Here is a 26,017-nt window from a genome sequence, read left to right as displayed (position 1 = left end):
TATAAAATATTAATAGATATATATATATAACGTGCATCTTTTGAAACGGAAATCTTGGTACTTACAGTACGATCGTCCGAAAGTCCACCGTCTTCGCAATATCTTTGAGAAAAACATTCACATAAATTCCGGTAAATGACATCTTTCAATAAATCTCGCATCTTCACAAATGGATGATGAGTTAAATCTGTAAATCAAACAAATATAATTTATTATAGTTTTTTCTTTTGATCTCAGGAAAGTGAGGAATAATAGGTGGTTTCTCTGAACAATCATCGCGCCTGTATAAAACTCATCAAATATTTTCTTCGAAAAACAGAATTTTGTTTAATTTGTTAGGGCAAAGGCTTTCAAGCTATTTAAGACAGTTAAACAGCAAAGCATAGAACTCTTTTATGTTTGAAGGAACATTTAATATTATTGTCAGATTTTTATCAAGTTGTGCAAAGCAAAAGTATTGAATTACAAATTGAAATAAGAAGTAGATTTCAACCTGAGAAATAAATTTTTTGCTCCGTTGGTATGTTAAATTTCACAGAAACGAAGAAATTCGGTTTTTTTTTAACGAAGAAAAGTACTTTAAAGCCATATAGATTTTTTATGAAAATTGTTAGCAAAAAAATGACAACTAATATATTTTAGTTCGTGGGCCACAAAAAAAGGCTTCGCTGGGCGGGTGTGGCCCGCGGGCAATCAGTTGGTAACCACTGTTATAAACCAACAAGAGGACGCGTTCTTAATTTGCTGTTTTTTTCAGAGTACAATGAATACAGGAATGCGGGTCAGCATAAAATATCAAATAATGACTTTTAATTGCATGAAAATTAATAAAGAATTGATGATCTCATACTTTTGAAGCAAAATTTTAATTAAATATATATTTTTTAATTTTTTTGTATTAATTTGCAGTTATATAGATCTGAGAATAACAGTTATTTATGATTGAAACTTTTTTAATTTACAAAACTATTTATTGATAAATTTTTTAATATGAATGAAACAATCTTTTTTTCGAAATTTTTTTTGGATTTTATATTTAGGTACAAATATGATTCCGATAACCAAACAGACTTTTTTCGAAAATTATTTGACTGCTTATTGTAATTAAAAAAATAATTTTGCTTGTAATTAAAGCGCTAGAAAAAATGAACATATAAGGAATACCGGTTTCCCATTCGCATTAAAGAGTTAAAAAATTAATAAATAATGAAGTATAAAATATTAATAGAAAAAAGCTCATTCTAGCAAAACTATTCATGCACTAGCTTGCAAGAATATTCAAGATTAAAAACAATTAAAAGTAATTTAAAAAAATAATTTTGCTTGTAATGAAAGCGCTAGAAAAAATGAACATGTAAGGAATACCGCTTTCCCATTCGCATCAAAGAGTAAAAAAATTCATAAATAATAAAGTATAGAATATTAATAGAAAAAAGTCATGCACTAGCTTGCAAGAATATTCAAGATTAAAAACAATTAAAAAATAATTAAAAAAATAATTTTGCTTGTAATTAAAGCGCTAGAAAAAATGAACATGTTTGAAATACCGCTTTCCCATTCGCATCAAAGACTAAAAGAATTAATAAATAATGAAGTATAAAATATTAATAGAAAATTCAAGATAAAAAACAATTAAAAATAATTAAAAAAAATAATTTTGCTCGTAATTAAAGCACTAGAAAAATTAACATATAAGGAATGCGGCTTTCCCATTCGCATGAAAGAGTAAAAAATGAATAAATAATGAAGTATAAAATATTAATAGAAAAAAGTCATGCACTAGCTTGCAAGAATATTCAAGATTAAAAGTTATTAAAAAAATAATTTTGCTTGTAATTAAAGCGCTAGAATAAATGAACATGTAAGGAATGCCGCTTTCCCATTCGCATGAAAGAGTAAAAAAATTGATAAATAATAAAGTATAAAATATTAATAGAAAAAAGTCATGCACTAGCTTGCAAGAACATTCAAGATTAAAAATTATTAAAAAAATAACTTTGTTTGTAATTAAAGCGCTAAAAAAATGAACATGTAAGGAATACCGCTTTGCCATTCGCATGAAAGAGTAAAAAAATTAATAAATAATGAAGTATAAAATATTAATAGAAAAAAGTCATGCACTAGCTTGCAAGAATATTCAAGATTAAAAACAAAAGACGAAAAAACACATTTTTTTTAAAAAAAAATATTGCAAAATATTTGTTAGAATACTATTTTCTTCTCAGCTCGGACAAATTTTTGACATTTATTACAGATTGCTATTTATTTAGTAAAAGTTTCTGTGCATACTAGGGTGGTTTTTATTAACTGGGGAAAAAATTTCCCAGAATATTTCATAGCACCCCCTGAAAAATTGACAGCATACTTCACCGCATCACATTTATTATAAGGCGTCCCATTTATAATAAGGTCAGTGTGCTTAAAGGCAACACGATTTCTTATAAGTTTGTGACATTTACGTCAAACTCGACCTTTTATTTCATTTCCCCCCCAAAAATGGCTGAGATATTGAGACATCAGCTCTAAACAAATTTTTATTGCAGAAATTGAATTATCGTCTGAAACCTAAACAAAGATATTTCACTGTAGAATTTAGGGAATTTTTATCGAATTTAAGGTGCACTCAATGCTGCACTCAAGGTACCTAAATGCGACAGTGCATTTCTGTAACGTTTTTATTCAATTGCTTTTGTGTTTGTAACAATAAAATCTTACTATCAAAATTTCAAATTCTCTCCGATTAGTAAGATTGCTCCATTTCGGACACAATACAAGTTTAATTTGTTTCATCATGAATGCAGCAACATTTGTCGCCATTTTATCGCAAAATTTAGTTTATCGTTTATCGAATTTCCAAACATTTTAAATCTAACTTGAGTGCTAAAAATCTAACTAAAGCTCTGAAGGGGATAGCTATACAAATTCCTATCTTTTTTTTTCCTGTTACTTAAAGAATTTGTCACGATATTATCGTCGAAAGGAATTTATCACTATTCAAAATTACAGCCACTTTAAAATTAGCTAGAACTCTACAGTTTTAATCGCAATTCTATGTTGGATAACATTACAAGTTACAATCATTTTTTAATCGTTAAAAATAGAATTTATCGTCCTTTTAACGAAATATTGAGTTAATCGTCAATGGAAATTTCGAACATTTTAAGTTTAGCTAGAGTACCTAAAATACAACTGAGGGAGTTCTGTCCTGGATGATTTTATAGGTTCTCATCATTTTTTGGGTACTACTAGCAGAATGAAGTACGATATTTATCGTTGATAGGTTGATATCGCCGATATGTCACTGTTCGTCAAACTGTGACTATCAACACTTTTAAATTAGCTAGAACTACTCAATTTTAGTTAAAGCTTTATGATGGGTGTTGCTACAAGTTTCAATATTTTCTTATTGCTGTAAAAACAGAATTCATAGTCATATTATTGCGAGTTGAAATTTATCATCATTTAAAATTCCAACCAATTTTTTATCCATCTAATTTAAAACTAAAACGTGAATTAAAATTGCAACACCACCTTTCATCTTGACAAAAACGTAAGTTTCAACTATTTCCTGACAGTAACAAGCAAGATTTATCGTCCTATTATCGCCAAATAATAATTAACATCCACACAACTTTCGCCACTACTTAAATTTGTTAAATTTCGACTGCAGTTCTATGCCTTCTGATAATTGAAATTTCAATAATTTCCCAACCGTTGTAATAATAATTTTTAACAAAATGGAATTTATTGTCAATCACAATTCAAACAGCTTTCCGACTAGTGTGTTCAATTTTTAATTGCTGCTATGTGCATAGAGACAGTACAAGTTACAATTGCTTCCGAACGTTACGAGAAAAATTTATCTAATCAAAGTTTTGACAACTTTTCGACTAGCTACTTTGCTAAAATTTTTAACTAGATTTCTTTTTCTGATACCAATACAAGCTGCAATTTGTTTATAAGTACACATGTATAAATTTCAAGCACATATGTATAGATGTACAATGCTGTATGTACAATTTATGAGCCTGTATCCATGCATATTCTATGCACACGCAATATATTTATGTACGCAAATAGATACAATACATGTTGAAAAGTACATATTACGTACACCTATATACGTACAGTGTGAAGGAAAGGATCCAACCTGGGAAAAGCCAATTACTTTTAAACTAATGATCGGATCTTCACTTTCTAGTTCTCAATCTCAATGGTTTGAGGGAGTGACCTTTATTATGCAAATTAACAAATGCAGACGATATATAAAGTTACGAAATTAGATACAAAAACGTACTTTCTCTGACTAAACATATCTTTCTTTTACGGATTCAGTTTTCTGACCCCAAAATGCCGCCGCAGTCTGGGAAATGTGGTCTCCATAGTTTGTTCGACGAGCGGTTCAAAGCTTGGACTCCCTTAATGTTAGTTTTATTTTTTGTATATTTCGCCATATCTCGAAATTTCTTAAGCGCATTGAGAAATTTCGAACACACTTATAAAATTAGGTAATTTCATGCAAAATATCACTTTTAGTGATTATATATTATTTTATTTAATAATAGGCTAAAAAAGGTTTGAATTGTAGGGTAATAAATAGTTTACATCATTTTCAGGAATGTAATTTTAAACTGCAAAATACAAAATTTGAACGAAATTTGTCAAATAGTTCCTGAGAAATCGAAATTTAAAAAAGCAGCATTTTATTCTTGTGGCAATGACATCAATAGATAAACAATCTGAACAAAGTTGTTCACTTCATCAAAGATCATTTACAAGTTTATTAACATTATCAATGTTTTGTCTCATGGAAACATTTCGGTTCCTCTTCATTGTAGTTGGGATCGTCCGTTGGAGTGAGTATTTGACAGACCTTAGCCTCATAAATTGAGTAGAGTTTATTCCATACAGCTGCCGTTGTCTTGTCATTCACAAACGAGACCCAACATTGATCATTTAATATAGAAATCAGCAAAACCATATGCTTTCTTCTAATTTACGATGTCGGTTTTTCGGTTATGGCTTAGGCTCCATTTCAAAAACTGCTTTAATTTTTACTTAGAAAATATAGCTTTTATTCACTTACGCCACTTTGTGAAATTAGTGCTACAAAAGAAGACAACACCGAACATCAGCTGAAATTGAAAGAAATAAAAAGCCTGGATCAATAATGTAGGTAGTTACTTTATTTACGTCTCACAACAGCTGCACAATGGGATATTGGTGACGGTCTGGGAAACATCCTTGAGGATGATCCGAAAACATGCCATCGCAATTTTGATCCCTGCTTTGGTAGCCAGACGACATGCGCGCACAAAGTCGAGCACTTCAGGGTAGAACAGCTTAACGAGGACCGATACCATGCAACCTTTAACCCTATGCAAGCTGATCAAAGTGGTCACCCACTCGCTTACTGACCGTAGCCAGTGGTGCTGGACTTCAGTGCTCTACTGGGAACCGTTTTTCTACAATCATTTTTTTGCGTTACCTGGAGCACTCCTTAGTTGTTGTTGTTGTTCATTTCCGTCGCACTAGAGCTGCACAATGGGCTATTGGCGACGGTCTTTGAAACATCCCTGAGGATGATCCGAAGACATGCCATCACAATTTTGATCCTCTGCAGAGGGGATGGCACCCCCGCTTCGGTAGCCCGACGACCTGCACGCGAAGTCGAGCACTTTACGGTAGAACTGTTTAACGAGGACCAATGCCGCACACCCTCGGTCCCTACACAGGCTGATCCAAGTGGTTACCCACCCGCACACTTACCGTAGCCAGTGATGCTTGACTTCGGTGATCTGCTGGGAACCGTGTCTTAACGATCAGTTCACTGCGGGACCCTAGAGCACTCCTGAATCGACTTTTATTCAGCTGCTACTTATAAGAGATAGATAAAAAATTGTTTAAAAAACATGCTCTCCCAAGATATATGTGAATTTAGATATCAGTGGATCAGAGATTGACTCATTTATGGATACGTGACATACACAGAGAGTCACACAGTTACGAAGCACATTAGGAGAGGATTGGCAGAAAAGAACGCATGCATTTTCTGCGTATAGACATCTTAAATTCAAACTCAACATTCAATATTGTAATTGCAGGTGGATGTAGAAGAAAACTCTTTCAAATTAATGAGGTTACAGTTCTTCAACAGTTTTCTTTTCACTCTGAAGTGTTTTTTGAAGTTGTTTTGCCAAAGAAAATAAAGAAAATGCCACAGTTTAAGTGCCTTGCATTTGATGCAAAGTTATTATTTTAAAATACATCAATCATTTTACCGTAAAAAATTATCTGGGCTTTAGAACGATTAAATGACTTAAATATTTCAGAAGCTATTAGATATTTTTAAAAATTGCAAAATAGGCAAGATTTTTCTACTTACTTGAAAATTATGTAAGTCGATGCATAATTCTCAATTTTCGCAAATTTTTATGAGCCTATATAAAGCAACGCTGTAGTAACGTTTTGATTGTTGAAACAAAAAATCTCTAAGTTGTTATTACCGAATCTCTCAACAGTTGATAGTAATCACGTATAACTATTACAAATTCACAAAAGTTATGAAAATAGCATATTTACACGCAAAAGAGGGTTATTCCATATTACGACTGAACCTTGGAAAAACAACATGAAGCTCGTCACAGGCTGGTACTCGAATGTTGCAATGTTTAAATTGTTAATATTTCTTAGAAGTAAACAATCCGGAGGTTGAATAAAACTAGAACTTGATAATTGACAATACTTGATAATTAAAGTGATTTCCCGTTACAGGCGTTAACAGATGGTGCTTGACGGCTGTTAACGAAAGATGGTGGTTGTCGGAAACTAATTCAGGAGGATTGAGGAAAAGGAATCGCTTAGCAACAAGGGCGCCGGCTGCGGGGTGCAAGGGGGTGCACTTGCACCCCCTGGCTCTTTTTTTTCAACAATTAAAGAGATACAGAAAAAAAAATTATAAAATTTTTTTATTGAACATATTTTTATGGAAAAACAAATAATTAAGTAATCATTGATACATAGCAATTAAAAAATTGTTTAATCAAACAAGAATTGTAATCGTCTTGTTTGCTGTCCAAATCTGTTTATAACTTTTTCAATGAATTCTGAGTCATCTTTGATTCTTTTCTTATGCACACTGAGCATTCACAAACTTGGCAGATATCTAAGCTATATTTTTAAATTTCATTTAATAAAATGTAAATAATATTATATTTTCTATTAGTTATTCAGTTTAACAAAGGTGTATAACACAAACTGACTTCTCGCAACTGTAAAACTTCATCAACACAATAAATACCAATGTTAAGCGTGCACAAACACGTTAGTATACGAAACTACTGTTTGTAGTTATTTGTGTTTCAAAGTCAGTAGCTATGCCAGCGCGATCGCCTCTGGGCAAAATTTGCAAGTACAAGAAATTCGTACTTTTTTTTAAATATCTTGCTAACAATGAAGAAATGTATCTTGAAAAAATGAACAGATGAAAGTATACATAATAACAAAACAAAATGTAATAGCAGAATATTTTAATTTTTCTTTCGGGGGGATGGGAGGGTAGTTTGTTAGAGGGTTGCACCCCCTTTTATATTATTCTACCGGCGCCCTTGCTTAGCAATCCCGTTTATGGTGGTTATTTCACATTTGGTGATACAAACTAATTTGACTTCAAAATGAAATTTATTATATACCATAATATTTTATATTAAGATATTTCTTTCTTTAGCAATAATGAAATTAAATTAAACTAAATGATTTTCTTACCCATAATCATTACATACGGTGAAAGACGGTAGCTCAAACTTATCAGTGTTTCTGACTGTAACACTCTCAACAGTTTCATATCGCCTATAGAGTTGCATAAACTCCCAAGTCTGGAGAACAAATCCAACTACGCAAACAAAGAAAAACAAAGTGCGCAATACTTTCAAATGAAGGCTGTTTGCAGACACAATCTTCGGAATGCCCGTTATCATTGAATTTTGGAGTAATTTTGATGAGAATTTCTGAAACGACATTTTATCTTTTCTGCTCCGCTTTCTCAAAAAGGGGAAGAATCTAAATTAAAATAACACAAAGTATTTTACATAAATTTTAGTTTATTTTATGAAAAGCAGTAATATAAATAGTTCAAAATTCAATGTCACAAAAATCAGTAATATTAATATTTTAAGAATAATGTTGAGTATAATTATTATGGCGGAGGTTTGTTCTCCGTCAGTAGCCGCTAATATTCGTATAGTGGAAAATAACTTTATACAGTCTCCAGAAAAGAATATGTACATATTGTTTAGAGAAATTTTGATTTTTTTTAATCATGATTGGTGATACAAAATGGCCATTTCTTCATCCAAAAAAGAAATCCCTTAAAGGGATGAAATCAGAATACCCTCTCATTATTGAGAGATCATACAGCCAGAATCTCATTTCTGACGGTTAGAAATTGAGACTGGGGATGCCCCTAAGGGCACTCCCAGTCTCCACAAATTTGAAATTAAAAGTGAAAATAATTATTCCTAACGGACATCGAAAGCATGGGTTGGAGATCCAAAATTGGGGTATTATCAAAATATAACATAGCCAAAAGAAAGCCAACCAGCATATCAATATTGGGTTTAAAAGAACACCTTGGCGATCACGAGTCGCCAACAAAGAATTATGAGAATTATTACAACCACGCAACCGAAACATTTAGCGTTTAGAAATTTAGAAAAAAAAAGTTATTAATAGATTTCTGTTTTCAATTAGAGGCGACAGCGAATTAATAAGTCTGCATTAGTAATGAAATAAAAAGTATCAGTTACATTGATCTAAAAGAGAAGAATAAATATTTTACGTTCGTTTTTAAAAGATTAAGTCTTTGATTTATTTTAAATATAATTCTATTAATAAAAATCAGCTTAAGTAGTGAAAGATATTTTAAAAGGATAGAAAATAAGCATGTAATGCCAATTGTTGCATTACAATTATTAAACATTATTACTTGTTTATTGCTGCTTAAATATTACACCCAATGTTTAAATAAGTTTACTGAATGGTTTTATTAATTGTCAGATAACAAAAAGCAGAACATTAAATATTTATTATCTTTTATACTTTTTATTGCCTCTCAAAAATTTCCCTCTCTAATTTTTGCACAAATACCTAAGCCTTCTTGCATTCTCTGCGTCTTCCAGATACTTAATACAGTTTAGGGGAGTTAGTCATTTTTTTTCTGATTAATTGACCTATAGTGAATAGTCATGATATTTTAATTGTTTTATCATAATTTTCTGCTGTGGTTGAAAACTTTCTAAAATATTTCTAGCTCTAATTTCAACAACTTTTTCTTGGTAAAATTAATGAAATTTGCCTTCATTATCAATTTCCTTATCCTTGAGAATATGTTGAAATTGGATCTAAAATGCTTGTCAATCTTTTGTTTCACTTTCAAATTTATTTTATTTGATTTTCGGTATTTAAAATTCACGCCTGCTAAAATTGTTGATATGGATGGTTGTGAGGCGGTAAATTATACAAACAGTTAAAGAAAAAGACTTTCGAATGTTCAGATTTCTTTCAAATTTGAAAAGAAAGAAGAAATGGATAATAAATTGCAAAAGATACAACTGGCAGCCTGGAAGTGGAGTTCTCTTATGTGCGGTAAATATTCATTTATTTATAACTTGTTAGATTCATTTACTTACATAAAATAAACTATAGTAAGCTGTTAGAATTCGCTTTTGAATGCTTGTTTTTGTCTATTTTAAAAGAAGAAAATTGAATAACCTTCAGGATTATTTGAATTGTACAGTTTTAACTAAAAGCCAAATTCAGGAATTTTCATTGGAAAATGTATTTATTAAGTATAAATTTAATTAAAATGTGATTTTCACAGAACATTTATTAATTTATTTAACAGTTTTAAGTGTTTATCTGCAATAACCATTCTACCATTTCCATCTGCAACAACCATCTCTAAAATCGAAAATATTCGTCAGCACAGTGATCGGTGCAAGCTGGGTGTGGAATTCGTATCGATCAGGCATAGCTGGGATTCGAACCCGTTTCACCTCATTGTAGGGCGAACGATCTATTTCCAGAACCATTGCCTTGTTTTAAGTTTTATTTTATTTTATAACCGTCGTTGAACAGACGACGCAATTTTTGGATGTACGACTACTAATGTTCAACTCTGTAGCCTTGTAATTTTGAACCCAATNAATAATGTTGAGTATAATTATTATGGCGGAGGTTTGTTCTCCGTCAGTAGCCGCTAATATTCGTATAGTGGAAAATAACTTTATACAGTCTCCTGGAGAGAGTATATACATATTGTTTAGCAAAATTTAGATTTTTTTTAATCATGATTGGTGATACAGAATTGCCATTTCTTCATCCAAAAAGGAAATCCCTTAAAGGGATGAAATCAGAATACCCTCTCATTATTGAGAGATCATACAGCCAGAATCTCATTTCTGACGGTTAGAAATTGAGACTGGGGATGCCCCTAAGGGCACTCAACAAATTTGAAATTAAAAGTGAAAATAATTATTCCTAACGGACATCGAAAGCATGGGTAGGAGATCCAAAATTGGGGTATTACCAAAATATAACATAGCCAAAACAAAGCCAACCAGCATATCAATATTGGGTTTAAAAGAACACCTTGGCGATCACGAGTCGCCAACAAAGAATTATGAGAATTATTACAACCACGCAACCGAAACATTTAGCGGTTAGAAATTTCGAAAAAAAAGTTATTAATAGATTTTTGTTTTCAATTAGAGGCGACAGTGAATTAATAAGTCTGCATTAGTAATGCAATAAAAAGTATCAGTTACATTGATCTAAAAGAGAAGAATAAATATTTTACGTTCGTTTTTAAAAGATTAAGTCTTTGATTTATTTTAAATATAATTCTATTAATAAAAATCAGCTTAAGTAGTGAAAGATATTTTAAAAGGATAGAAAATAAGCATGTAATGCCAATTGTTGCATTACAATTATTAAACATTATTACTTGTTTATTGCTGCTTAAATATTACACCCAATGTTTAAATAAGTTTACTGAATGGTTTTATTAATTGTCAGATAACAAAAAGCAGAACATTAAATATTTATTATCTTTTATACTTTTTATTGCCTCTCAAAAATTTCCCTCTCTAATTTTTGCACAAATACCTAAGCCTTCTTGCATTCTCTGCGTCTTCCAGATACTTAATACAGTTTAGGGGAGTTAGTCATTTTTTTTCTGATTAATTGACCTATAGTGAATAGTCATGATATTTTAATTGTTTTATCATAATTTTCTGCTGTGGTTGAAAACTTTCTAAAATATTTCTAGCTCTAATTTCAACAACTTTTTCTTGGTAAAATTAATGAAATTTGCCTTCATTATCAATTTCCTTATCCTTGAGAATATGTTGAAATTGGATCTAAAATGCTTGTCAATCTTTTGTTTCACTTTCAAATTTATTTTATTTGATTTTCGGTATTTAAAATTCACGCCTGCTAAAATTGTTGATATGGATGGTTGTGAGGCGGTAAATTATACAAACAGTTAAAGAAAAAGACTTTCGAATGTTCAGATTTCTTTCAAATTTGAAAAGAAAGAAGAAATGGATAATAAATTGCAAAAGATACAACTGGCAGCCGGGAAGTGGAGTTCTCTTATGTGCGGTAAATATTCATTTATTTATAACTTGTTAGATTCATTTACTTACATAAAATAAACTATAGTAAGCTGTTAGAATTCGCTTTTGAATGCTTGTTTTTGTCTATTTTAAAAGAAGAAAATTGAATAACCTTCAGGATTATTTGAATTGTACAGTTTTAACTAAAAGCCAAATTCAGGAATTTTCATTGGAAAATGTATTTATTAAGTATAAATTTAATTAAAATGTGATTTTCACAGAACATTTATTAATTTATTTAACAGTTTTAAGTGTTTATCTGCAATAACCATTCTACCATTTCCATCTGCAACAACCATCTCTAAAATCGAAAATATTCGTCAGCACAGTGATCGGTGCAAGCTGGGTGTGGAATTCGTATCGATCAGGCATAGCTGGGATTCGAACCCGTTTCACCTCATTGTAGGGCGAACGATCTATTTCCAGAACCATTGCCTTTTTTTAAGTTTTATTTTATTTTATAACCGTCTTTGAGCAGACGACGCAATTTTTGGATTTACGACTACTAATGTTCAACTCTGTAGCCTTGTAATTTCGAACCAAATCCAGAAGACAAGGGAACTCCCGGATCAACTATTGAGGAGAAATTTGCCTTCGGGGAGGACTTTTTTTATGGAACTAACTTGCGTTTGAGTTACACGGAGAGGATGACCCCTCCCCCCACAGATTGTCTGAAGGCAAGGGGACTCCGACCCATAATCCTTCTACCACTGAGGATATTTCACGTCAGCATTGTGGTGCCGAGCAAGCCGGATGAGGATGTTTTTTTTTTCTTTTAAATAACCGTCTTTGAACAGCAGACCCAATTTCGGGTTTACGACAACTAATGTTCAACTCAGTAACCTTCTAATTTCGAAACATTTCAGAAGAGAAGGATCAGTTGATATCGCTCTTACATGCCATCCATATTTATATTAATTGAGCTTTCCTGAAATTTAAAAAATCATACATAAGTAATTGTTAAGGCATAAGTCCAGTGAAGCTCGTTTTTAACTAAACAAAGCAATAAGCTAACAAAAATCATTGTGTTATCAATTACATAGAGAAGAGTGTTGCAGCTTACACGGACCAGTGTAAACATTTATGCTTCCCAATATTTTCTAGCAACGTGCTAAAGAACGCTTATTTTGTTGAGCATATTTTTTCAGTCTATTTGATTAGAAGATGAAATCCCAGAATACTTTCATTTGAAAACAACACCATTGTAAGTAAGAAAAAGATATCATAAGACTTAGAAATAAAATAAAAACAATTTTTAAAGTGAATAATTTTTTTTTCCGGCTTAACAAAATGAAAACATTCTATGCTCGTTGTCCCTTGATACATACTTGGACTTGCCCAAGACATACATGCGACAGATCCTGTAAGACATAAATACATTTTCCTCACAATATTCCTTAAATATTCCTCATTTTCCTCACATACATTTTTCTACAATCCCTCACGCTATGTAAATTTTTATGCCCTCAGTAAAGCTTTATGCTTTTGAAATATTTGAATTAAATATTATTTGGTATTGTATTACGTTTAGGAGTCATTTTATTATTGTCAGTATAATTAGGATACTTGAAAAATGTGTTTTAATAGTATAATCTCAATTGACAAACAAATTTAAAATCAAAGAATTTGAATGTTTGCTATTCAAAAGGTAACAACGGCCAACATTTTCCTGCGGATAAAATTTTCTTACTATTAAAAAAAATTTTCAAGTTTATGGCAGAATTCATTTCATTATCAAAAAATTATGTATTTATTGTCCAATACACAATTTTTCTCACAAAATTTCCAATTTTACTAACTGCTTTAAAAAAATTAAAAAGTTAAATTTGTACGAAGATTAAGCAATTACCTCTAATTAAAAAGAAAGTGTAGTCGTTTTTAGAATTCAATTATCATTATGTACCAAACTTTGTTTTGTATAATATTTAAACGCTTCTTATCATTCTGCTGTGCAGAATAGTTATTATAGTTTAGTATTAGCAAAATTATGAAAATTACATTAAATGTAGAAAATTAACTTATTTTAAATGCGGGCAATATTCGTTCCTTTCAAATTTTTTAGATATTAAAGTCATTGTTAATTTAATTTAGAACTAAAAATAAATTAATAAATACAGTATAAACTGTCTCACCTTTTCAGAGTTTTAGAAACCATCGTATATGAGAACAGAAATTTTTTTTTTCATGGAATGCAGGGCGATATGCTTTCGAAATACGCAAAAACTGTAGAATGAATGAAGAAAACACCATTTTTCTTTATGGCAAATACAATCTACTCATTTTATTTCGTGAAAAAAATTAATGAAACAAACAAACAAACTAGTATTGAACATTTTGTTTAAAATACATGATAATCGAAGAATAAAATTTCTCTACCGATGGTTTTTGAGGTTATTTGAATAAAAATAACCAATTAACTACTCTTGAAAGTTTAATCTCAGCTTTTTTTTCAAAATCTGTATTCAATATAATTTGTTTCCACAAATTTGAGAGAAATTCTCTCTAAAAACTTTGAACTGTAATTATATTGAATTTTTATAAAGCAATTATGAGTTAAAGCCTTTATGGTTACAAAAAATGCATGCGTGTGGCAATTAAGATTTTAATAGAAATCGAAAATGCTTACCTTAAAAGCTTAATCACTTTGCAATAATTGTTTATTATTCACTATTACTCTACTTTCTTTTGAAATTGTTCTATTGCGTGAGGTACTTATTCAATTAAATATAATTTCATCAGCAATCAAATTTTCTGTAAAAGAAATATCTGAAATTGCTCTCATGGTATTCAACTAATTGCTCAATCAGAATAACAAAAATTTGAATTTAAGGAATGTTAAAATAAAAATGAAATGTAACCTATAATTTTTTTCAGTATTTTTGTTAAAATAATTTCTGAAACTGGTATTTATTCAAAGATTTTTGCTAAGTTTCGTCATTGCCGCACCAACAGTGCATCATCAAAGCATCAGTAATACATCAGTCATTTATTTTTTCGAATTTATTACTTGATTCGAAAATTGCACAATTATATTTTTACTCTACAAACTGAGTTAACGATCAAGAATCACGATGTGAACCTCCGAAATATTGAATATAAAATATTTTTTTTTACCCCGAATCACCTTATTTCGCAAATTCAGATTTCACAACTTCTGATTAAAAATATAAAACTATGGAATCGCTTCATCTACTCTTTAACAGGTGCAGCAATAAAGTAGTTGTAACATGCTTATGCTAACCTACTTTAAAGACATTAATCTTAGTATCAAACTTTAAAGCCCTGTTTCCACTAGCTGGTTAAGGCCATCTTAAGATACGGTTTTTCTTAAAGTGGTGGCAACACTTATGGAGAACACTCTTAAATTTTTAAGATTGTTATTTTCCAAGATGGCTGAGAAGATGGCTATGAATGCAAATCAAAGTCAGTGAGAAAATAATTTGATTTCTGTCGAAATTAAGACATTAATTGGAGAGATCATGAAAATGATTAGCTTGGCAAAAAAATAAATAAGAAGTTTAAGAGCAACGGAACATGATTTAAAATTTCATGGTGCAAAAATTTATGAAAAACGATCAAAGGTGCCAAATTTGTGATCAAAACAAACAACAAAGCTTGTTATCTCTAAACTAATTATAATATATCCTCACACACAAAAAAGCTTTAGTTATGCTGACTCAAATATCTGTAAATGGAAACAGATGTAAGCTTACTCAGCTTTACGCTAAGCTTTCTTTGCCTTAATCTGGCTTAAATCTGCTCATGGAAACAGGGTGTAGTAATCAGTACTTGTACTATTTTAGCTTGATAATAAAAAAAATAAATTACTAAATTACAATTGTCTATAAAGTTTTGAGAGTTCATAAGTCTCCATTTCTGATTTTTTTCTAAAAAAAATTTTTATTAATGCATTAACTTCTAGAATTTTAATCATGTATAAATATAATAAAAATAAAACCGAAATAGTTATAAAATTGGATTATAAAACTTTTTTTGTATATTTTTGAATATTTCTATCATTTTGGAAAGCATCAGATATTTAATCATAACATTAGCAAAATTATCAAATTATTACCGAGAATGAAACCACTTGAAAACCACACATTGCATTTCCTGTATCTCTTCGAAACCTTTAGATTATAAAATTATGTTGATTACAATCAAATACGAAAAAACACCTGGCTAGAACTTTTCTCTTACCTTGTTAGAATTCTTTATGAACTTACATTTAAATGAGTGTAGAAAAAATTAAATTTCTTACGGAAAGTCATAGGTATTTGATTTGTAAAATAATGTAGTGTATAAATACTATAATAAATAAATAAAAAATATTGATATAATTGCCTGCGATGTTTTTTGTCCAACATCTAACACAATGAATGTCTTGCATGTGTTATTTAATCAATAAAATATATTTCTATCCATAATCAATTTTTCAATATAAAAATATCTGCCCATCACGTATTGTCTTTTGCCGAATTGTGTACTTGACGTTGGAATTATCAGCATTTTCGCCAGTTTTTTTTCAAGCTTTGCAACTTTCCGAATTTTGCCACAAGATCATATGACTGTTTTTGATTACAAGCTCAGTAGATATTTACCCCTCTTTTCATTCAAAACGACACAATCCCGCATCATAGCTCGTAAGATAGTCGGAGGAAAAAAATGTACATCCAAATTAGTTCATGTACCGTTCAGAATTAAGGTAAATGCTCAATATTCTCTGCATTAAAAAAAAACTACATCAGCTGCAATCACGAGAATGCTAGCTTGTCCTAGAGTTCCTGACATCTAACTCTCTTCTTACTCTTAGCTAGTTCTTTGTTTATCTCATAAAGAAGTTAGATAGAATTAAGTCTTTTTTATCTCAATACTTAAACCAATAGTCCATTGATAGATGTAAACTCAAATCTGGTTTAGATTTTTAACGTCGGTTATAACGTATAATTAAATATTCTGGAGTAATAAAACTGCATGGCTGAGTTTCCGAAAATAAAAAAATAAATCCATTCCTTTATTTGAATATCCTACAAATTTAAGAAAGTTTCAAACTATTTTGTAAGTAGTTTTTTTGAAAGAAAGTATAAAACGATAAGGGGATCTTCACAAATTTCTTCTTCTACTATTCAACAAAATTTATTAAAAAAAAAAAGAGTTCGGCATTGTGGAAGATCAACCCTTACAAAACAGGTTTTCTTTCTCTATACCATCAAAGTTTAGTTTCGGGATACTTATTTCAAGGTATTAGCATTTGTTATCAAAATTTGTACAGGAAAAAAAGGAACACAGGAAAAACAGGAAAAAAAGGAAAAGAGGTAGACCCAGGCTGAGATGGCTAGATTTAGTTGAGACTGATTTCCTTACTCTAAAGGAGAAAAACTGGCGAACAAGTGTCAAAAGTAGAGAGAAGTGGATTCGAATTCAAAGGAAGGCACTGGCCCACCCTGGGCTGTCTAGCCAAATATGATGATGATGATATCAAAATTTGTCTTATGATACAAAATAAAATTTGCGAAAACCCACAGCTTTCTTTAGAAAAATACAAAAACTACTTGGAAAAATTGATTGAATTTTTAAGATATCAAATCAAGTTTTTTTTATTAGTTGCCTGATCTACTACAAAATAATGAGAAAACCTTTTTAAAATTTTTCAGTGCATGAGCAGTATAAAAGAACTAGCTTAAATAACCATAACTTGCGCAGTTTTTAATGAATATTTTTAAAATTCGAAATCAACAGTTTTATAAATTATCTTAAATTGCTCCAAAAATTCTGTTTAATTCTATTAAATATCTATAAAGTTATAATGCAAAAACTTGAGGCAAAAAATTTTATTTTTCATAAAAATGTACGTACATAATCTCCATAAATATTTACTCTAGGTTTACGAAACTTTATGCAGTTTTTAAAAATAACAATTAAAGCAATTGATGAACGTTACAAGCTTTTTCTTGATTTTCTGGCATAGGGTGTTCAAAAATACATGTTTTCTTTCTTAATTTATTATAGGTCTCTTATAACTCTGAAAGCTTTACATTTTATAGCTAAGTTAGAAAAATCACATGAACTAAAGATTTCTACAGTTACAAAATAATTCTTTAAGTATTTCATGTGAAATTTTAAAAAAATTATATATTAAACTTGTATCGGCTATTTTAAGTAGAGAAAATGTTTACTTTTTTTGCAATTTTAAATAAAAAGAAATTTCATTCGGTCTAGACTAATTTAGCTCCCTCCCTTTGATTACGTCATTTCTTAAAATAGATGGCAGAGATTCTGATAAAAACACGAGTATTTAGTAAATGGCTTTCGATATTAAAGAAATTAAGAAAAAAAAAGCTATTTTTATTTTGCCCACATTTCAAACTAGGGCAATGAACCATTCTTAGAGAAGTATTATTTTCAAAATGAAGATATTTGTTTTCTAACAATAAAAATGGGGATAAAATTACAATACAATACAAACCAGACAGATAAGAAGTAAACAAAATAAAGGTGTTCTTCATTTTTTTTTAAATATTACTTTTCTGTGAATAGAAAAGATGGAGGATTTGAAGAAGTAAGTTTTTTTTTACATGGAATTTAACTTCTTAGAGTAATTACAACCTATGATGCGAAAATAAAATTGTTAATCTTAAATTTCAGTTAATGATATAATAACTGTATTGTTATTTTAATGGAAATAATGCAAGGCAATTTTAAAAAATAAATAATTAAGAGCTCGGGAATACTTGGATTTACATTTACAGGATTTCGGATTTACTGTAAACGTTCGATTTAATGCGACATATTACGAGATATTGCGATTCAAAGTCTCCCATTTAATTTCGCAATGCTAAAGAGTAAATATTGTATGCTTATAACGAATTGAAAAATAGCTAGCTTTCCGATTTTGTGACAGTTATTTTCAAAGAAATACACTTTACTCGCGCCATTATTATAGGCGCGATATTTTCATGCGCCATATTTATAGGCGCCATTTTTAAGATTTGCCAGAAGTTAATGAAAAGAGATAAAAGTGATTTGAAATATAAAATGTAAAGCTGTCAACGAAAAATGAGTAATAAAGGTGAGAATAATTTTCGTTGACAACCTTACATTTTTTTATTCCAAATCACATTTCTTATAACATAGCGCGTGGAAATAATTTTTACCCTGTTTTTCCTCTTTCAGTCCAAGTAGTGTTTCTTATTCTGTTTTTCATCTCTCTCGACTACACGTTTGGCAAGTGTTGAAAATGGACGCTCGTATTTGAGCGTTGGAAACACGTCAATTGTTATTTCCAATTTGCATATTTTAGAAGCGAATTATGTTTTAATCATGAAAAATTTTACCGCTGCAGTTTCTTAGGAATATTTACTTAGCAATTTTATTCCGTTTTAATAAGCTATGTTATACAAAAATGGGGAAGACAATGGAAGTCCTATTATTTCCCCTCTTTACATCATCTTATTAATTCAGTCAGCACGTACAGATATCAATGACCCCATAAGCTATTGCATTTCAATTAACTTTTTTTTACATTTTACAAAAATTTATAAAAATTGAGGCGATTTGTACTCTCTAATTTATTTGAGATTTGATGTCTAGAGCGTTGAAGATTATGCAGTACATAAGAAGAGAAACGGAAAGCTCTAACATAGGAAAAATAACGTCAAACTATATTTTAATGCAAAAATAGAATAATAGGAAGATTTTGGATTTTATGCATCATCCAGTATGTTTCATTACGTAAGTTTGAAGTAACTGTGCATACTTGCATTTTTTTTTATCCTACGCATCTGACGTTACGTGTGGTAATAATTTTTAAAATAAATCGGCAAAAGACACAAGAGTTCCTAATATCCAACTTTTAAACAGAGAGTTTTGATCAAAAATGTCCGAAATATGGGAAAGAAAAAGGCAGTGGAACGGGTTACCATCACGCTAGGCAACGTCTCTCTCTATCACAGTTTCTTCTTCCGTGTTTGGCACTTTTCGACTGCATAATTTTTTTATTTTTTTATTTGTTATTTATTTATTTTTTAGCAGGATACGATGTTTGAGTTAAAGACATGCTTATAATAAGCTAAAAGATAAATTTAATTAAAAGAGTTTTGATTGGTAATAGTTTGTTTAAATTAGATTGATAATAATTTGTTTTTATTTATTATTTATGTAAGCATATGTGTTTATGACTTAAATAACAAATTTTATTTTATTAAAAATGCTTTTTTTTTAACTAAGTTTATCTCGATGAAAACTTGTTATCTCTGCCTTGATATCCCGAATTTTAAATGTTAAGGTCGATTGAATTGTGTAGCCAAATTAGAAATTTTTAAAAACGTTTTANATAAGCTAACAAAAATCATTGTGTTATCAATTACATAGAGAAAAGTGTTGCAACTTACACGGACCAGTGTAAACATTTATGCTTCCCAATATTTTCTAGCAATGTGCTAAAGAACGCTTATTTTGTTGAGCAGATTTTTTCAGTCTATTTGATTAGAAGATGAAATCCTAGAATACTTTCAATTGAAAACAACACCATTGTAAGTAAGAAAAAGATGTCATAAGACTTAGAGATAAAATAAAAACAATTTTTAAAGTGAATAGTTTTTTTTCCGGCTTAACAAAATCAAAAAATTCTATGCTCGTTGTCCCTTGATACATACTTGGACTTGCCAAAGACATACATGCGACAGATCCTGTTGACATAAATACATTTTCCTCACAATATTCCTTAAATTTTCCTCATTTTCATCACATACATTTTCCTACAATCCCTCACGCTATGTAAGTTTTTATGCCCTCAGTAAAGCTTTATGCTTTTGAAATATTTGAATTAAATATTATTTGGTATTGTATTACGTTTAGGAGTCATTTTATTATTGTCAGTATAATTAGGATACTTGAAAAATGTGTTTTAATAGTATAATCTCAATTGACAAACAAATTTAAAATCAAAGAATTTGAATGTTTGCTATTCAAAAGGTAACAACGGCCAACATTTTGCTGCGGATAAAATTTTCTTACTATTTAAACAATTTTTGAAGTTTATGCCAGAATTCATTTCATTATCAAAAAGTTATGTATTTATTGTCCAATACATAATTTTTCCCACAAAATTTCCAATTTTACTAACTGCTTTAAACAAAATTAAAAAGTTAAATTTGTACAAAGATTAAGCAATTACCTCTAATTAAAAAGAAAGTGTAGTCGTTTTTAGAATTCAATTATCATTATGTACCAAACTTTGTTTTGTATAATATTTAAGCGCTTCTTATCTTGCGCTTGTTGTGCAGAATAGTTATTATATTTTAGTAATAGCAAAATTATGAAAATTACATTAAATGTAGAAAATTAACTTATTTTAAATGCGGGCAATATTCGTTCCTTTCAAAATTTTTAGATATTAAAGTCTTTGTTAATTTAATTTAGAACTAGAAATAAATTAATAAATATAGTATAAACTGTCTCACCTTTTCAGAGTTTTAGAATCCATCGTATACAAGAACAGAAATTTTTTTTTCATGGAATGCAGCGCGATATGCTTTCGAAATACACAAAAACTGTAGAATGAATGAAGAAAACACCATTATTCTTTATGGCAAATACAATCTACTCATTTTATTGCGTGAAAAATATGAATAAAACAAGCAAACAAACTAGTATTGAACCTTCTGTTTAAAATACATGATAATCGAAGAATAAAATTTCTCTACCGATGGTTTTTGAGGTTATTTGAATAAAAATAATCAATTAACTACTCTTGAAAGTTTAATCTCAGCTCTTTTTTTCAAAATCTGTATTCAATATAATTTGTTTCCACAAATTTGAGAAAAATTCTTTTTAAAAACTTTGAACTATAATTATATTGAATTTCTTTAAAGCAATTATGAGTTAAAGCCTTTATGGTCACAAAAAATGCATGCGTGCGTCAATTAAGATTTTAATAGAAATCGAAAATGTTTACCTTAAAAGCTTAATCACTTTGCAATAATTGTTTATTATTCACTATTACTATACTTTCCTTTGAAACTGTTCTATTGCGTGAGGTACTTATTCAATTAAATATAATTTCATCAGCAATCAAATTTTCTGTAAAAGAAATATCTGAAATTGTTCTCATGGTATTCAACTAATTGCTCAATCAGAATAACAAAAATTTGAATTTAAAGATTGTTAAAATAAAAATGAAATGTAATGTATTTTTGTTAAAATAATTTCTGAAACTGGTATTCATCCAAAGATTTTTGCTAAGTTTCGTCATTGCAGCACCAACAGTGCATCATCAAAGCATCAGTAATACATCAGCCATTTATTTTTTTCGAATTTATTACTTGATTCGAAAATTGCATATTTTTACTCTACAAACTGAGTTAACGATCAAGAATCACGATGTGATCCTCCGAAATATTGAATAAAAAATGAATTTTTTTTTTACCCCGAATCACCTTATTTCGCAAATTCAGATTTCACAACTTCTAATTAAAAATATAAAACTATGGAATCGCTACATCTACATTTAAACAGTTGCTGCAATAAAGTAGTTGTAACATGCTTATGCTAACCTACTTTAAAGACATTAATCTTATCAAAATTTAAAGCCCTGTTTCCACTAGCTGGTTAAGGCCATCTTAAGATACGGTTTTTCTTAAAGTGGTGGCAACACTTATGGAGAACACTCTTAAATTTTTAAGAATGTTATTTTCCCAAGATGTCAGATAAGATGGCTATGAATGCAAATTAAAGTAATTGAGAAAATAATTTGATTTCTATCGAAATTAAGATATTACTTGGAGGGATCATGAAGATGATTAGCTTGGCAAAAAAATAAATAAGAAGTTTAAGAGCAACGGACCATGATTTAAAATTTCATGGTGCGAAAATTAATAAAAAACGATCGAAGGTGTCAAAATTTGTGATCAAAACAAACAACAAAGCTTGTTATCTCTAAACTAATTATAATATATCCTCACACACAAAAAAGCTTTAGTTATGCTGACTCAAATATCTGTAAATGGAAACAGATGTAAGCTTACTCAGCTTTACGCTAAGCTTTTTTTTGCCTTAATCTGGCTTAAATCTGCTCATGGAAACAGGGTGTAACAACCAGTACTTGTACTATTTTAGCTTGATAATAAAAAAAATAAATTACTAGATTACAATTATCTATAAAGTTTTGAGAGTTCATAAGTCTCCATTTCTGATTTTTTTCTAAATAAAAATTTTTTTAATGCATTAACTTCTAGAATTTTAATCATGTATAAATATAATAAAAATAAAACCGAAATGGTTATAAAATTGGATTATAAAACTTTTTTGCATATTTTCGAATATTTCTATCATTTTGGAAAGCACCAGATATTTAATCATAACATTAGCAAAATTATCAAATTATTATGGAGAATGAAACCACTTAAAAACCGATTGCATTTCCTGTATCTCTTCGAAACCTTTAGATTATTAAATTATGTTGATTACAATAAAATACGAAAAAACACCTGGTTAGAACTTTTCTCTTACCTCGTTAGAATTCTTTTTGAACTTACATTTAAATGAGCGTAGAAAAAATTAAATTTCTTACGGAAAGTCATAGATATTTGATTTGTAAAATAATGTAGTGTATAAATACTATAATAAATAAATAAAAACTATTGATATAATTGCCTGCGAAGTTTTTTTTCCAACATCTAACACAATGAAGGTCTTGCATGTGTTATTTAATCAATAAAATATATTTCTATCCATAATCAATTTTTCAATATAAAAATATCTGCCCATCACGTATTGTCTTTTGCCGAATTGTGTACTTGACGTTGGAATTATCAGCATTTTCGCCAGTTTTTTTTTCAAGCTTTGCAGCTTTCCGAATTTTGCCACAAGACCATATGACTGTTTTTGATTACAAGCTCAGTAGATATTTGCCGCTCTTTTCATTCAAAACGACACAATCCCGCATTATAGCTCGTAAGATAGTCGGAGAAAAAAAAATGTGCATCCAAATTAGTTCATGTACCGTTCAGAATTAAGGTAAATGCTCAATATTCTCTACATTAAAAAAAACTACATCAGTTGCAATCACAAATTTTTTCGAGTCTTACGAGAATGCTAACTTGACCTAGAGTTCCTGACATCTAACTCTCTTCTTATTCTTAGCTAGTTCTTTGTTTCAAACTAAGGTAGATAACGTTAAAGAGCACAAAAATATCATTAAAAAGCAGACAGCTGTTTCGGATGCTCAAAGGGCAACCTTCATCAGTGCATCTGTTGCACTGATGAAGGTTGCCCTTTGAGCATCCGAAACAGCTGTCTGCTTTTTAATAATACTTTTGTGCTCTTTAACGTTGTCTACCTTAGTTTGTAATTTAACACAAAGGTCGCCCACTTGTGTATTTAGTTCTTTGTTTATCTCATAACGAAGTTAGATAGAATTAAAATTTTGTTTATCGCAGTACTTAAACCAATAGTCCATTGATAGATGTAAACTCAAATCTGGTTTAGATTTTTAACGTCGGTTATAACGTATAATTAAATATTCTGGAGTAATAAAACTGCATGGCTGAGTTTCCGAAAATAAAAAAATAAATCCATTCCTTTATTTGAATATCCTACAAATTTAAGAAAGTTTCAAACTATTTTGTAAGTAGTTTTTTTGAAAGAAAGTATAAAACGATAAGGGGATCTTCACAAATTTCTTCTTCTACTATTCAACAAAATTTATTAAAAAAAAAAGATTTCGGCATTGTGGAAGATCAACCCTTACAAAACAGGTTTTCTTTCTCGATACCATCAAAGTTTAGTTTCGGGATACTTATTTCAAGGTATTATCATTTGTTATTAAAATTTGTCTTATGATACAAAATAAAATTTTCGAAAACTCACAGCTTTCTTTAGAAAAATACAAAAACTACTTGGAAAAATTGGTTGAATTTTTAAGATATCAAATCAAGTTTTTTTTTATTAGTTGCCTGATCTACTACAAAATAATGAGAAAACCTTTTTAAAATTTTTCAGTGCATGAGCAGTATAAAAGAACTAGCTTAAATAACCATAACTTGCGCAGTTTTTAATGAAAATTTTTAAAATTCGAATTCAACAGTTTTAGAAGTTATCTTAAATTGCTCCAAAAATTCTGTTCAATTCTATTGAATATCTATAAAGTTATAATGCAAAAACTTGAGGCAAAAAAATTTATTTTTTATAAAAATGTACGTACATAATCTCCATAAATATTTACTCTAGGTTTACGAAACTTTATGCAGTTTTTAAAAATAACAATTAAAGCAATTGATGAACGTTACAAGCTTTTTTCTTGATTTTCTGATATAGGGTGTTCAAATATGCATGTTTTCTTTCTTAATTTATTATAGGTCTCTTATAATTCTGAAAGCTTTACATTTTATAGCTAAGTTAGAAAATTCACATGAACTAAACATTTCTAAAGTTACAAAATAATCCTTTAAGTATTTCATGCGAAATTTTAAAAAAATTATATATTAAACTTGTATCGGCTATTTCAAATTAATCGGCTATTTTAAGAAGAGAAAATGTTTATTTTTTTGCATTTTTAAATAAAAAATTTTTTCATTCGGTCTAGACTAATTTAGCTCCCTCCCTTTGATTACGTCATTTCCTTAAATAGATGGCAAAGATTTTGCGAAAATAAAATTGTTAATCTTAAATTTCAGTTAATGATGTAATAACTGTATTGTTACTTTATTTGAAATAATGAAAAGCAATTTTAAAAAAGTAAATAATTAAGATCTCGGGAATACTTGGATTTACATTTGCAGTATTTCGGATTTACTGTAAACGTTCGATTTAATGCGACATATTACGAGATCCTGCTATTCAAAGTCTCCCATTTCATTTCGCAATGCTAAAGAGTAAATATTGTATGCTTATAACGAATTGAAAAGTAACTAGCTTTCCGATTTCGTGACAATTATTTTCAGAGAAATGCACTTTATTCGCGCCATTTTTACAGTCGCGATATTTTTATGCGCCATTTTTACAGGCCCCATTTTTAAGATTTGCCACAAGTTAATGAGAAGAGATTAAACTTATTTGAAATATGAAATGTAAAGCTGTCAATGAAAAAATAAAGGTGAGAAGAATTTTCCTTGCAACTTTACATTTTTTATAACATATCGCGTAAAAAATGATTTTTACCCTGTTTTGCCCCTTTCAGTCAAAGTAGTGTTTCTTATTCTGTTTTTCATCTTTCCTCACTCTCGACTACACGTTTGGTAAATCTAGAAAATGGGCGCTCGTTCTTGAGCGTTAGAAACACGTCAATTGTTATTTCCAATTTGCATATTTTTGAAGCGAATTATGTTTTTAATCATGAAAAATTT

At 29.6% G+C, this 26,017-nt stretch overlaps 1 protein-coding gene across 2 annotated transcripts in view; it reads right to left on the bottom strand.

Moving 5' to 3' along the window:
• LOC122271888 (uncharacterized) overlaps nucleotides 1-8,058 on the bottom strand; it is a 53,610-nt gene extending 45,552 nt beyond the window's left edge. The window contains exons 1-2 of one of the 2 annotated variants that reach the window (XR_011636842.1): nucleotides 7,765-8,058; nucleotides 66-187 (exon numbers count right to left, since the gene is read on the bottom strand). Coding sequence is in view for 1 of the 2 variants with exons in the window: in XM_071181290.1 (XP_071037391.1) it covers nucleotides 66-187; nucleotides 7,765-7,843 (201 nt within the window). In the remaining variant the exon portion in view is untranslated. The remainder of the gene's footprint in view (nucleotides 1-65; nucleotides 188-7,764) is intronic. The other variant, XM_071181290.1, reaches the window with a different exon arrangement.
• Nucleotides 8,059-26,017: the final 17,959 nt, after the last annotated feature.

Source organism: Parasteatoda tepidariorum, chromosome 5, assembly GCF_043381705.1.
Source record: "Parasteatoda tepidariorum isolate YZ-2023 chromosome 5, CAS_Ptep_4.0, whole genome shotgun sequence".
Classification (NCBI taxonomy): domain Eukaryota; kingdom Metazoa; phylum Arthropoda; class Arachnida; order Araneae; family Theridiidae; genus Parasteatoda; species Parasteatoda tepidariorum.
The sequence above is the reverse complement of the archived record's forward strand: the minus strand, read 5'-3'. Positions and strand labels throughout refer to the sequence as shown.